We start from the raw sequence: 14,654 nt of genomic DNA on the forward strand, positions 1-14,654 counted from the left end.
GTGTTTGCATGAATGTGCACCTTTTATATATTAGTAGATACTTTTGCGTGTACTGGATACTTGTAATGAGATTTGATTCTTCATGTTGCTTTCTCTTTTACCGCATGCATTATTACGGTGGTTTTAATAGCAGCGTGTGTTGTTGTATTTACTGGTTTACGTTCAAACGTTCTTGTTTTTAAATTACAGTTTTATTCTGTAAAATGAATAGTTTTTTTTTTTACCATAAATGTGTTTACAGTTTTTTTGCCAACCACAGCTGCCAAAAATGTTTGTTTTGTAAAAACTACAGATTTTTTTTTTTACAGCGTATGTACTGTTTAATCATCAAAAGATTTTCTCTTCACTGTTTATTTCACCGATAAACATATAAGCTGTGTTAATCTTTACCGATATGAATTCTTGCATTTCAGGATCCTTCTTTTAGTGTATGCTGATTTTATGCTGATGCATTGACATCATTTGACTAAACATTTGCATTATACAACCAAGCATCCATTGCTACTTTAAGTGCAGCAATTTTATAAACCATTCATCGTTGTAAAGACCAAATTGTGTTTTCTAAGCCAACAGAAAGAGCTAGTGAATTTATGTTTAGGCAAAGTTAACAAAACCGCAAGCATACTTTCACTTTCATTTTCTTTATTCATAGGAAAAGACTAGCTGTGTTCGACTTGAAGTGTCTCTGTACAGAATGATCAGCATATCATATCAAAACACTTAAAAAATATGATACCTGATATTGTGCCCCATGTAGGAAAAGAAGGTTATGTAATGCACCTGTGAGTAATTTACAGACCACATCCATTGTATTGAATACGCTGGATGTGGTTTTTCTTTCAGATCAAATTGGGGCTAAAAGTAATATCAGAAATACACGAAAAAGCCACAATGACGGAAAAAGAACTTTATGAAGTAATTGGTAATGATTATTGATTATCATGCGAGTCAGTAATTTACATGAACAATTAACATGTAATACCATAGGAAAAACAGTTAGCCTAGTTATTTGGTAACTTAACAATAGAGCAATGAATTGTATAACTGTCTAGTGACAAAATTATGTTTAGACCTTTATTAATTTGGACTGAACTTTGGCCTACATTAGCAGACTGTATTGTGCCTATACATACTTTAACCAGAGAATCAGAATGAAACCACCATAAAAGAGTTTCCTACACAGATAACACTTTAACAAGACAGACAGGGACTTTTGTCCATAAACTGAAGCAATGTCTCATTAACCTGTATCACTGCTCACCACATCATTTTGCGTGTTTATTTCATGCATAATATTGTTTTAGAAAATGTGGGATTTATGTTTTAAAGGATTTATGTTTTACAGGTTTTACTCAATAGAAGCACTGTGCCCAGGCCTCATAAAGGCTCTGAGTTTTTCTACTTGATATTATGTGTGTATGTGCTGTGCAAAATGTCATATCTGCAGAAACAGGATGTGGAGACTGCTGAGCCCATCTACTGATCGAGAAGAAACAACTGCACCTGGTTCTGTGAAGGACACCCTGAGTGGGAGGAAGACGCAAGCACAAGAATATAAATACTGTGTGAAATGTAGTGTGAGCATACAGGACTGCCCTGCATGCCTTTAATGCTGTTGTTCTGAATCCTGAGCTCAGTCTCAATTATTCTGACTTTATTAAACTAATTAAGATAGTACATTTAAAAGTAAGTCTCATCATTGAGACCTGAACCTGGGAGGGAAACAACGAAGATTTTCCCAACAAGAACAACTATGCCTACTGCAAATGTGAAGAGAACATTGTTAATCATTTCAACGCCACTGATAATATCACAATATTGTCCACACCACCAAGAAATATTTTCTAGGACCCCCAAAACCTAGAAGGCCAGGACCTGCTGCCCTATGCATTACAGTCAGTAAGCGCACTTACCGCCCTATGCACTGTATGAGAATTATTATTAGGAAATCAACATGTGCGGAGCTCAGCAGAGTTATCTATTTCAGAATAGGAAACCGATAAAAGCGAAACATAAGTCGATCTTATTTCAGAATATCCGTCATACACTGTACCATTACTCTTAATTAAGCGTAAATTGTTGCACTGTGCTTTTTGACGTCCACCGAAAGATGCGGCGGTTGGTTCGAGAAGCAGGATCACTTTAAGGGCGTCCGCCAATGATGTCCATCAGGGCCGAAAGCCTGCACGCTGATTGGTCGACACCGACGGTCACGTCAGCTGGTTTGGTCTGTGATGTTATTTTTGCTTCAGACGCGAAGAACATTATACGGATCGTAGCTCACAGAGACAAACATCATTATTTGTAAGTGGGATTTTTTTATTTCGATTACGAGACGGCGAAATCTTGAATTGTTTGTTTGTTTGTTTTGTACGACGTCTGCGCTCCTACGACCTCGTTTTTTTTCTCTCGATGCGCAATATAAGTGTATATCGTATTCGCTTATATAGAAACGCGATTAACGTTATTTTCAGATAATGCCACGTATTTGTTTCCATTTAAGAGTCATTGCGTAGGAAAAAATGTTAAAGGTTCATTTTGTGCCCGGATCGTAAATGTCGTTAATGTGTCTCTCATAGGAAAAGAGTGAAAACAAGAAGGTTGCCATGTCACCGACAAAGGTAAATTCATTTGAATGATTCAGACCGAAATTAAATGTACCAGTAGAATGGAGCATAGATCATTTGAGTGCTCTTGTTATTGATGAAATCGCAGTGTTTGATACTATTGCACAGTTGGGTAATTATGTATTCTTATTGCTCAAGGCCTGATATGGAGAAATGACAATTTGTAATTATATGTTATTAAAAGCTACAGAGAGTATTAAAAAGTGCGTGAAAAAAAGATTGTTTTTTTTAATAGGCAACAGAAAGAGGTAGATGTCAAGAGCATATGTTTTTGCGCATTTACGTTTAAGGTAGCAAAACTTTTAGCAAGCACATTTTCACTTTCATTTTCTTTTCTGTACACAAGTGCAATAGTACCTATTATTTGAGTCAACCACTATGATGTTTTACTGTCAATCTACAAGATTTTTTTTTTTTTAACAAAATATGGCATGTGATCTTGTGTCCTAGTATGATCAAAAGCCGGAGCCTGGAGACCTGATTGAAATCTTCCGAGGCTCATATCAGCACTGGGCTATTTATGTTGGAGAAGGTTATGTGATTCATTTGGCCCCTCCCTGTGAGTATCTCATCTATCTCTTTTCAGTATCACGCCTCAAATGATGTTTAGTGAGCTTTGACTCTTAAGGGCTCCATTTAAGTCTCATGAATGACACGTTTCTTTCTCTACAGCGGAACACGCTGAAGCTGGAGCCTACAGTATGATGTCTGTATTATGTGATAAAGCCAAAGTAAAGAAAGAAGAGCTTTTTGAAGTGGTTGGTAATGATGAATACCGTGTCAACAACCTTCTGGATGACAAATATGAGCCACGTCCTGTTCGAGACATTCTACGGGATGCACACAGGTTTTTGGGACAAGAACTCCCGTACTGTGTCCTTCGAGGGAACTGTGAGCACTTTGTTACAGAGCTGAGATACGGACAACCACAGTCCCGACAGGTACAGCTCATATAACAGTGAAGTAGTAAATTGTGCTTTCAGCAATTTCTAAAAAGTCTGTCCATTGTTATAGGTGAGGAAAGCGGTGGAGATCGGTATTGGAGTTGGTGTTGTTGCAGCAGCTACTTTTGCAGTGCTCGCTTTTGCTTCAACCGTATTCGGCTCAAAAGACAAACAGAAACGAAACCAGTAAAGAGCGGGTGTGAAGCGGTGAAAGCACAGCCGTGGAGGCCTTTGATATTTAAAATCTATGAAATGTTTTTCATCTAATGGAATTTAATGCACCGATTAGGCAGGCTTAGATCCGAGCACAACTAGAAATACTCCTAAACTGAACATAAGAGATTGCCAGCAACCAAACGAAATCCTGTCTGTTCTGTTGTTTAAGTGGTGCATTTTGCTGACAAATCTTTGTGCGAAGATATTATTTAAATAACTTTCTCGCATTTGTCTTTCTACTGGTTTCCTATTGACACTTTAAGCACTTTAAAACATAATCAAAAATAGAAAGCTGAATATTTGACCATATAAATAAACTGCCATGTTGCCATTTTTGTGCCATTAAATATTTGACTTCATGTACTAGACGTTTGTGTATTTCTTAAAGTGATTACACTACACTACACCAGCATATCGTGGATGCTACTAGTTAAATTAATTCTGTTGTTTCATGTTGCAAGATCACCATTTACACAATAAAATGAGATTTCTGCATAGCTGGCCTGCCTTACGTCAGCTCAATGGGACCTTTGTTACTATTTTCTGGACTAAATGCTAAACACAGGAAAGCAGTGGGAAGCATAGCAATTGGACACTGACATCAGAGACACTGCTAAACATCTCTAATCAAGTTAATTGCTCATTAATGGTTTAGGTTAAACTTATTTTGTGGCATGTTGATCACCGCAAAATATAATTTTGATTATTCTCTTAAGGAAAAAAGATTCAGGGTGAGGGTGAGGCTTTTGGGATCAATGGGATCAAACTAAATTGACACCGAACTCCCATCCATTAAGACTAGGGTCATATACATAACAAAAGTAACAAAAGATAACAATCACCATACTGTGTAATTATAATCTATTATATCAACACTCCTTAAATAAACGCTTACAAATATAGCTCTGGACAAAAATAAGGAAATGAGATGGAAATGAATATATTAATCTTACTGTCCAGTACTATAAGAATTTAAGACCTATTTCTTCTTAAGTTATATTTATAAGCCAGTGATGCATTTCAAACCTCTTTAAATTTTAATTTGGAGGGTTATAACAATCCTTTTGACCGATAACTTAACATCACCTTTCCCAACTCTTGTCATTCACACAATTATTTTTGATTATGTAAAGAAATTATTATATAGACAGTTCAGCTAATTAAATATCTTAGAGCTGAACAGTATACCAGTGTTTTTTTGAGGCCTGGGACATATATTAAAATTCCTTGATATTTATAGATTTTTGATGACTGCAGAAAATAAAACTTGACACCTCTTCTGGCAGTTCAGTGAGACTTTTGAGACTATTTTCTGTTCTGTGAAACACAGCTATTGAGCAACACTGTTCTGTAAAGCAAATCTCCAAAGACAGACAGCTCCTTTTTATTATAATACATATGAAGTTGGATTTTACATCTGTGTGTACAGTACATGAATCACCCCTTCTGAAAATATTGCACCAGATTTCACAGACTGTCTCAATAACTAAAATCATCTGTTGATTAGTTTATTTTACAACATAAGCAGTACCGCCTACTAGGAACACAATAGAAGGCACAAACCAGAAATAACAAGCACATCCACCCTCACCCGGTCATATGGCAAACAAAGAACAAAACGCCTTTCATGAGATACAATGTTTTTTGGTCAAGTGAATCCTTTGTTTTGAAAATATTCATCTGTGTTTATACATGCACTAGTAATGGCATTGTTCCATCTAGGATCATGATTAAGTAACAGCTAACATGTTTGAGTTTCTCCGGATCATCCATTCTCCTATGTCCTCAACACCGAATTCAGGGTAAAGCAGTCCATAGTTAATGTGTAATCAGTGTACATCCATACAAAGGTATCTAGGATTATATTGTTCAAATTTCCCTCGACTTCTAATAATCAAACCAGTGAGTTCATGCACACTCAGTAAACTATGATATTGTGTAATATAAAAACCATACTGTGAGTAGAGTAAAGGAATATCATAGTTTAAGGTGTGTTAGCTGTTCCTCGGTCAGAATTAAGTTCTTCCAAGTCGCCCCACATGCAGACAGCTGTGAGCTCCGTCACGGAATGTTTCTTTAAAATCTCGCAGTCCCTTCATCTTCAAGGAGTCAATGATCTGTTGTACCTCCAGTCCTCAGTCCAGTTTGCGTGCGCCCAGTTTCAGAGGACCCTTTGCCGCCTTGCGCTCGGCCCGTTTGGCCTCCAGCTCCTTCCGCCGCTCTTCTCGTTTCTTCTTTGCTAATTCTGCTTTACTTAAACCTGAGGGAGTAAAAGCATGGCTATGCGAGATGCCCTTTCTATTTTCTCTAACTGAAAGGAATTAAAGGAATAGTTCTTTTAAAAAGACAAATCTGTCATTACTTACTCACCCTCATGTCGTTCCAAACCTACGATACCTTTGTTCATCTTTGGAAAACACAAATCAAGATATTTATAATGAAATCTTAGAGATGTCTGACCCTCCATAGACAGCGAGTGTTCTTGCATGATAAAAGCTCAGAAACATATTTTAACAAGAGATTGTTAAAATAATGTGACATCAGGGNCTTACTCACCCTCATGTCGTTCCAAACCTACGATACCTTTGTTCATCTTTGGAAAACACAAATTAAGATATTTATAATAAAATCTTAGAGATGTCTGACCCTCCATAGACAGCGAGTGTTCTTGCATGATAAAAGCTCAGAAACATATTTTAACAAGAGATTGTTAAAATAATGTGACATCAGGGGTTCAACTGTAATTTTATAAAGCTAAGAGAAAAGTTTTTGTGCATAAAGAAAAGAAAAATAATTTCATTCAACAAGTCGTCATTTTGGAGAGTACACACGTTATGTGTGCGATACATGAATGTGTTTTTGTTCAGATCAAAGTGCACACAGCTTTATCACAAGGATAATTTTAACAATCTCCTTGCCACGTTTCATCATGTAAGGATCCTTTCTGTTTATAAAAGGGACACAGCTCTCGGAATTCATCAAAAATATCTTAATTAGCATTTTAAAAATGAACGAAGGTCGACATGAGGAGGAGTAATTAATGACGTAATTTTCATTTTTGGATAAACTATCCCTTCAAGTGTATAAACTAGAAAAAAAAAAAAGGTTTCTGACCCTGTTCTCCATCCAGTGACTCCCAGTTTTCTTCTGTCCCCCAGTCTCCTGCACTGTCTGCGTCCCAGCCATCAGACTTCTGTGGACAAAAACACACAACCCGCATAAACTATAATCCACAAAGGATTTCCACCACCTTAAGCAGTTTACAATGAAAGGAAATTCCTCCACCAAAGACTCACCGTAGTACTTCGCTGTGACACACTGGACAGCAGATCCGATGTTGCCGATTTTGCTTCCGCTGCATCCCAGTTGTAATCGCTGGCCAATCGTACCCCTTCCTGTGCAGAGCTTAGCCTGCCACTCTTTGGAGCTCCAGTTGAGGCTTTACTTCGAGATGTTGGGGTGAAACTCTCTGTCAGACTCCCATCCTCATCCCAGTCATTACCCCAGCCCTCATCAGCAGGTGAACTTTGACCCTGACCATCTGCGTCTTTCTCGTTAGACCAGCTGTCATCGGCATCCCAGCCAGAGCTCCAATCAGAACTCTGCTTCTTGACTGCCTCGGAGGACTTCCGGCCCACCTATGGAAACATGACACGTAGATTAGCTATTAATGACTATTAATGATTAATGCATCATTTATTTGTGATGCAACATTTGAATTAAATTGTGATCCTTGTATTGCATTGCACGTACAATACTTTCTATATTTTTATAAAACACATTGAATCCCATCTCTGACTACCACTAATAGTAATGAATAGCATTAAAACCTGTTAGTTTTTTAGTAATAATAAGTATGAATACTGTATATATACACATAACAAATCTAGTAGGATAATACTGATCTTTTATTTCATAAACTATACTAATGCAAATCACTTACACTGCTTTTCTTCTGTGTTGATGACATTGCCGACCAATCAGAATGCCAATCATCTGGATCTGTTTGGACTTTTTCAGGGTCCTGTGGGTGCACAAAGATAAGGAATTATTCAGATTTCTCAGTATTTGTGTGTAAGATTTTTTAACATTATAAAAACGTCAAGCACTGAAAAAATACCAGAGGCATTACATAAATTGAATAATCATCTTTCACCTCAAGGCTCCCCCAATCTTCATCATCCCATCGATCCCCATCTGGCTCCACGGTCCCCTCATTTGATGTCTCTGATTTGATTCCAAGAGCATCTAGCGTCTGTGCTTTCATTTCTGGCCCTAAGAGGAAAAGAGGTTGATGACATGATAAACTTGGTGCCAACCGTTTTCATTTTTATTTTTTGGGGGAAAAAAATATGATTCAATCAACTAAGACTGCAGATTTGGTAGTTTGAAACTAGGTTATAAAATAACTGTAATCATTCTAATCACAAACTCACAATCACAAGTTCTCTTTGTATTTGTAAAAAGGTTTTGAATGACATTTTTTTCAACGTGAATTGAAAAACATTTTGTGGCAACTCATTATTATTTAGCTTCTTTCTTAAGAGCTACATCTTTGATCATTTTCATTCCACTTCCTTTACTTATACTTGGAAATCTATGTCCCCAGGAAGTAATTTTCATTGGCTACATGTGTCATTGAGAAAAAAAACCTTACATTACAAGTAAGAAAAAAAAACGTAGTGTCATTTTTTTTTTCTTCACTAGAGATAACAGACTTAAATAATGTTTTTTTTTTTTTTTTAATTAGACATTCTTGGTGCATGCATATGACAAACGTGACCTCCAGAGGTTGAAGCCATTGGTCTCGTTGCATACCTTTACTCGTAGTATTTGTGGGTACTGTTCCAGCAGCAGGTTGAGGGGCAGGGCTGTTTTCAGCAGGAGGTGCCTCCGAACCAGCCGGAGCATTTCGGATGAGTTTGGAGGTGAGAGATGAGACACCTGTCACCGCCCATCCTGCCCATGTAGCAGCTGAACCCCCTGTCTGCGCAGATGCAGTCACATCCTTCTCTGCGATTGAACCATTAACATATTTTTTATACAATTACCTTCATTTGGGAATTTTAGAGTAAATCGTCCCTTTAAGACAAGGGTCAAAACATACCTATTTCAGCTAGTTTAGAGGGATCTTCAGAAACTGTCTCCAGCTTACTGAGGAAACTTTTTATGGCTTTAAATGCCTACCGGAACAGAAAAAGCTCAAGATGTTGTCTCTTTCAAAAATTATGGATTACACTCCCGAACCACAGAACATTTAAGTAGATACTGCATGAGTTCTGCTGTGCATTTTCTTTACCTGATCTCTAACGTTTTTGTCTGGGTCCACAGTCAGTGTGCACAGTGTGNATGCCTACCGGAACAGAAAAAGCTCAAGATGTTGTCTCTTTCAAAAATTATGGATTACACTCCTGAACCACAGAACATTTAAATAGATACTGCATGAGTTCTGCTGTGCATTTTCTTTACCTGATCTCTAACGTTTTTGTCTGGGTCCACAGTCAGTGTGCACAGTGTCGGCAGAATACGACTGGCGCTTTCTGCCACACTATAGTACTGATGGGTGGCAGCAAATCCCAGCACGCCTGCTGCACGCGAGGCGGGAAACGGGTCTTTAGTTGCTCGTGAGAACGCAGAGATTAATACACGCTGGCGCATCTGAGAAAAAAAAGCAATGAAAAATAGATGGTCACTGAGAGAAAACAATATGCATAAACAAGTGAAAGATTATGTTTTTAGATGCAGTTACCCCAGCGTTGAGGTAGGGGGCAATTTTGCCCAGGCAAACGGTGGTGTTGCAGCGGATGGGGCCCTGATCATCCCGGGCCTGGAGTCGTGCAAAGTGACGCATCAACTCTTGATTTAAATTGGTTTCATTTAATTTAGGGGCCAACAGTAGCATGGACTACGAGAGAAAAAGAACACAACAACATTTAAAACTGTTGTCAATGTATGCCAATCTCAGTTATATTGAGTGTCAAAACACTGAAAAGGACGGTAGTTGGAGCATACAAATACCTTTACAGTCTGCTCTCGGATGGCAGGGTTTGTGTCCGTGAAGCCATGAACCACGTGTGGAAAAATCTGTGAGTTAACTGCTGCTTCATTCAAATACTGAATAAACTGCTCCATCTGGTAAAAAGAGAGACAAATAGAAAAGAAAGAATATGTTTAGAACTGAGAGTTTAAATGTGCTTAAATGTGTAGAGTCAGATAGCTTGGCTAAAACTTTGGTGTGACTAAATTCTAATGTAGAAAACTCTTCCGAAACTACTTAAAGCGATGAAGTAATCTATACCTGCTGTAGTAGTCGTATCCTCATGGCACGGTCAGTAGAGGAGAACATCTTCACTATGACTGGGATGATTTTCTGCTGGTACTCCTCAGCTGACAAATACTTCCCTACCTAAGGCAAAGAAAATATCAGAACTGTATTAAAGAAACTTTTTTTAAGATGCTCTGGAGATAACGTGCCATATTGTTTAGCGTTAATGCAATACCAAAAAAGTCTTTCACCTTAAATAATGGTGTGAGGACGACAGCGCCAGCATTGCCGAACTCAAAGGCTGTAAGGAGCTGAGGCAGCACTTTATGTTTACAGAAGTCTTCAGGAAAAGAGTCGAGATTCTCACTTAGGTCCTGGAAAAACTGCTGCTTCTCTGCGGCTTCTTTAATCTACATAAACACACAAACAAGCAAGCATTTAGGTGACTTATCTAACATAAATGTATGATTTATTATTTATAATTNAAATAAAGTACAAATATACAAAAAACATACATGTAATATTAAACAAAAGCGGTAAGCCTAAATTTATGATAATAATAATATTACCTTATTAATGAAAATGCACAATAATAACACAAACCTATACACACCCAAACTCAACACACACACATAGCCTGATCATTCTACATACCGTTTTATCATTTACATAAAACACTTATAACATATGTCTTTATTCATTTATCAAAGCATACTCAGCAATCTACACTGCTGTTCAAATACTTGAGAGTGGTTCAAGGAATGGATATATGAAATGGATGAAAAATGACCGTAAAGATGTCTAAATAAATGCTGTTCCTTTGAATTCATCAAAGAATCTTGATGAAAGTTTCCAAAAACTATTACACAGCACAGTTGTTTTTAATATTGGTAATAAGAAATGCTTTCTAGCCCTGTATTTGCATATCAGAATGACCAAACCCAGCTTTTCAAGGAGACACAACTAAAATACCTGTATCTCTTCCAGAAACAGACAGCTCTCTACAAAGCTGTTGTTCATAAAGCCTCCAGGAGATCTGCAGTTCAGTAAGAAACGTGCAGGGTTGGGACGGATCTTTGGGTTTGCTCCCACTAACTCACAGTAATGCGGCACCAACTGCTTTGGAATCTGTAAGAAATAAAAGGCAGAGTATAAATAGCTTTTATTTTGTATGTAATAGTCAAAATTACTGAAGAAAGTTGTTATTTATTACACAGCTAGTTAACAGCAAGCAAAAATGCTCTGGTACCTTGCCGAGAGATCGTAACGAGGAGGCACGTGGTAAAGTTCCATTAAATACTTCCCAAATAAGACAACCGAGACGCCATACGTCCCCTGTCCTGAGATTGTACACACACAACAATAAGCTACAGTTTATACGCATTTTAGGTCTTGACAAAAACATATAGGAAATACATGTACAAGAAAGAGAACTAGAAAACAAGAGATTTCTGTCTTTACCATTTTTCTCCACCATTGCCAGGGCTCTCTGGAGGGTCATATCTCTCTAAGTCGGGGTTGATCACTTTAGGTGGGGGTAAGGAAGTGGAGTCTCCCTGGTCTGAGGTCACATGATCTAACCCCCCAAGTTTCCATTCACCAGCACGGTCCACAAAGACAGCCCACATGCCCAAGTTGTTATGGTTGAGATGGCAATCATTCACCAAGAAGCTCAGTGCTTTCTGATGGGAAAGGAATGACAGCAAACTAAGCAATTTAACTAATGACTGAACAATAATTTAAATTTAGTCCATGCCTTCACAATTTACCACAATCTGATGAAGGCCCCATGACACCTCTAAATCACTTGCACCACCCTTATCTGCCTGGAGCTTCAGGTGAGCAGCCAGAGGAGTTACAGGCTCTGTGACGATGTACAAGCTTTTCTCGGTCTGAATCCAAAAAGGAAAAGACAGAAAAACGGCTTTTTTGCAGTTGCAATCAGAATAAATCTGAACAATCAAATGTTTGTGTAAAATCCCTCACTAACCAAAGGAAATGTTGTTTCTGGGATTCAAATAAGCCTATATTTAACGTAAAATGGGTTACATCCGCAAAGCTCTCCTTATGTATACCCCCTTATGCTTTATCACTGATAAACAGCATAATACAAATTATTATAACAATAACGTAAAAGATCCTTACCTCCAGCCCATCTACGTAAGACAAGATATTGGGATGTCTGAGAGTTTTTGTGCGTTTGAAAGCAGCTTTTGCCAGCTGAGTCTGCTCCTCTGTTCCCTGGGAAACCTCATACAGGAAGACTGACACCGGCTCGCCAGTCGTCTGGAATAAACAGGTTTCTAGTTAACTTAGGTTACAGTTCAAGAAGACTAAGGCAATTAGATTTGGGGGGAAACAAAAACTGAACGTCCTGGTTATATTGACTAGTCTTCAAATGAACAAAACCTCTGATGAGTCAACAACATTACAGTAAGAAGCCTCCCTGATGCTTGAGCTGCCATTATAATACTGACAGATTATTTTCAGAAATCGTTAGAGATGATCTAATGGTTACTGGCGCCTGCCAACTTAGTAAATGACGACCAAATACAATTAGTGATATGACTTTATTAATTGTGATGAATGATGTGATAAAGTTATTAATATGGCCTGCCAGGACACGTGTACGGTAAATACAAACACTGCTCCTTTCTTAGCTATTTATATAATCATACATAACACAATGAGAGATGACAGGGTAACACTCAGAGTAAAAAACCCATAAACAACTGAATACTGACTATTTTAGTCATACGAGCATCATTAAGCAATTTAATGTGCCTGCAGGTTTTTTGTTGTTGACGTGGCCACGGGAACGAAATATACTGTGGTGAAATAATGACAAAAGACACCTAGTTTGTGTTAAGTGGTATTGAAACAAATGCGGCTTTAAGGATATTTAGCACTGCCTATCAAAACATATAATCCTACAAAGAATTTCAAGGTGTTTTGAGCTTTTTAGATTTGCTTCAAACGCAACGATGCGCGATGCTAAGCGGTATGTAGCTGAACTTTAGCCCGAGGCTTCAGCGGCCTGCTGCTACACTGTATGCTTTATATTAATATGTCAAGTCATTTTACCTTGCGCTTGCCCCGACTAAGGGTCCATATGCCTGACTTTTCTTGGTTTTCGGGTAAAATCTCATAGTTGAAGTCTTTGATAGGATCCCGTGCGAAAAAGGACCACATCCTTCCCCGTCAATCCAGCCTACGATGTTGCTGCAGGACGGACAGCGAACCAACAGAGGGCGCCCCTGATCCAACAAGCCAGCAGGCCATGTGACACGACGAGCTCGCTTGATCCTGTTTGCAGTTCAGTTTATTCATAGGACCGGTGGAAATCTCTTTAAGAAATAAATGTTTTTCTCTGGTACACGTTGGCCCCAGTTAATGGTAACCTTTGCATAATCCTTTAGCCAAGATAACAAAGTCTTCACCTATGATGCTCGATGCGTTTGGAGAGCACCTGACAAAAAATCAAGAGTCGATATTCCTTTATCGAAAATCTCTCCGTTTTGATTCCTAGCTCCACGTTGGTGCTTCTCCTCGGTTCATGCCACAAGTTTTCTATAGTGCTCGGGTAAGTAGATTATGAACTATTATTAAAATGTTGGATCACTGATCCGGCCCATTATAAGATTTCTAGCATTAACAGACAGTTATTTTTGCTGTTCTTAATTTATCAGTTATTTATTTTTGATCTGTTGGTGTTTAATTGAATCCATGATGCCATGCGTCTTAACAAGTCTGGCAGAAATATAGGCCCACGACATTAAAGATACAAAATGCTGACAATCGATTAAATCTCATCCAAGTTTTTGTTTGCATAGCACTATACGTACTGTGTATATTCATTATGTATATGATACGGACGGGCTGCAGGATAAGACGCCACGAGCCACGTTTCCCTTCGTGCACAACGTGTGAACAATTAAATATTATGTCAAAAAGTAAGTCGCGAAAGAAACTACGCGCGTGCAATGTCGTGATGAGTTGCGGTTAAAAATGTGCGTGCATGTTATGTTTTATTTAGTTGCGTTAAGAACGCCCTTGAAAAGTGTCCTGAAGCATCCCAGCACTGTCTTCTACATCTAAAACACCCGACTCAACTCATCACTCAGTGACAGCTCTTAGAGAAATAGCAGCCAAAACCTAGCTAATATCTATCTGTTGTGATCAAATCAGTAACTTTTATATAGCTGTATTTAGAATTTGGTGTTTGATAACTTAAATTTCTGTGTATTTCTGCTGAGGTGCACAGGTAGCCTAGCTAATTATAATGGGTTAATGTGAAGATTGGTTTATTGGTTCACTTAAAATAGAAGGTATTTTGAGAGCCTTAAATGTTAGTTGTATAGCTCTTCATTAGAATGTAATGTTCAATGTCTATAGTCTATGGTTAAATATTAGAGGAATTTTAAATAGGGAAATCAGTTAGTATTAGGCTACTTAGTATCAGTGATACCGGCCTGCATTCATAAAAAGATGGCGTTAAACAAAATAAATGTTGTTTGTACACTGATTTGAAGATTAAATGTGAAATTATTGTAATATAAAAGTATAGTTAAAAACTAATGTAAAGTGGAATTAATCACAATT

At 38.0% G+C, this 14,654-nt stretch overlaps 3 protein-coding genes across 3 annotated transcripts in view; 1 reads left to right on the plus strand and 2 right to left on the minus strand.

Annotated features, from left to right (window-relative positions):
- Nucleotides 1-2,182: 2,182 nt before the first annotated feature.
- LOC122357883 (phospholipase A and acyltransferase 3-like) lies at nucleotides 2,183-4,146 on the plus strand. Its single transcript, XM_043257523.1, has 5 exons — nucleotides 2,183-2,304; nucleotides 2,580-2,621; nucleotides 3,078-3,186; nucleotides 3,300-3,568; nucleotides 3,642-4,146. The coding sequence occupies exons 2-5, from the start codon at nucleotides 2,607-2,609 to the stop codon at nucleotides 3,759-3,761; spliced, it is 513 nt and encodes a 170-aa protein (XP_043113458.1). The 5' UTR covers nucleotides 2,183-2,304; nucleotides 2,580-2,606; the 3' UTR covers nucleotides 3,762-4,146.
- Nucleotides 4,147-5,149: 1,003 nt separating this feature from the next.
- On the minus strand, nucleotides 5,150-13,319 carry LOC122357882 (N-terminal kinase-like protein). The gene is made up of 18 exons (XM_043257522.1): nucleotides 13,137-13,319; nucleotides 12,198-12,338; nucleotides 11,822-11,944; nucleotides 11,514-11,734; nucleotides 11,302-11,392; nucleotides 11,025-11,180; nucleotides 10,304-10,462; nucleotides 10,086-10,193; nucleotides 9,806-9,919; nucleotides 9,537-9,692; nucleotides 9,257-9,445; nucleotides 8,895-8,970; nucleotides 8,606-8,800; nucleotides 7,944-8,062; nucleotides 7,731-7,811; nucleotides 7,084-7,425; nucleotides 6,902-6,980; nucleotides 5,150-6,047 (listed from the first exon to the last, which is right to left on the minus strand). Exons 1-18 carry the CDS (start codon nucleotides 13,242-13,244, stop codon nucleotides 5,923-5,925), a joined length of 2,583 nt encoding a protein of 860 aa, XP_043113457.1. The 5' UTR covers nucleotides 13,245-13,319; the 3' UTR covers nucleotides 5,150-5,922.
- Nucleotides 13,320-13,488: 169 nt separating this feature from the next.
- The window catches only part of LOC122357521 (prominin-1-A-like), a 28,767-nt gene continuing 27,601 nt past the window's right edge, over nucleotides 13,489-14,654 (minus strand). Inside the window, exon 10 of the mRNA XM_043256924.1 lies at nucleotides 13,489-13,521. Within this exon, the coding sequence (XP_043112859.1) occupies nucleotides 13,489-13,521 (33 nt within the window). The remainder of the gene's footprint in view (nucleotides 13,522-14,654) is intronic.

Source organism: Puntigrus tetrazona, chromosome 14, assembly GCF_018831695.1.
Source record: "Puntigrus tetrazona isolate hp1 chromosome 14, ASM1883169v1, whole genome shotgun sequence".
NCBI classification, from domain to species: Eukaryota; Metazoa; Chordata; class Actinopteri; order Cypriniformes; family Cyprinidae; genus Puntigrus; species Puntigrus tetrazona.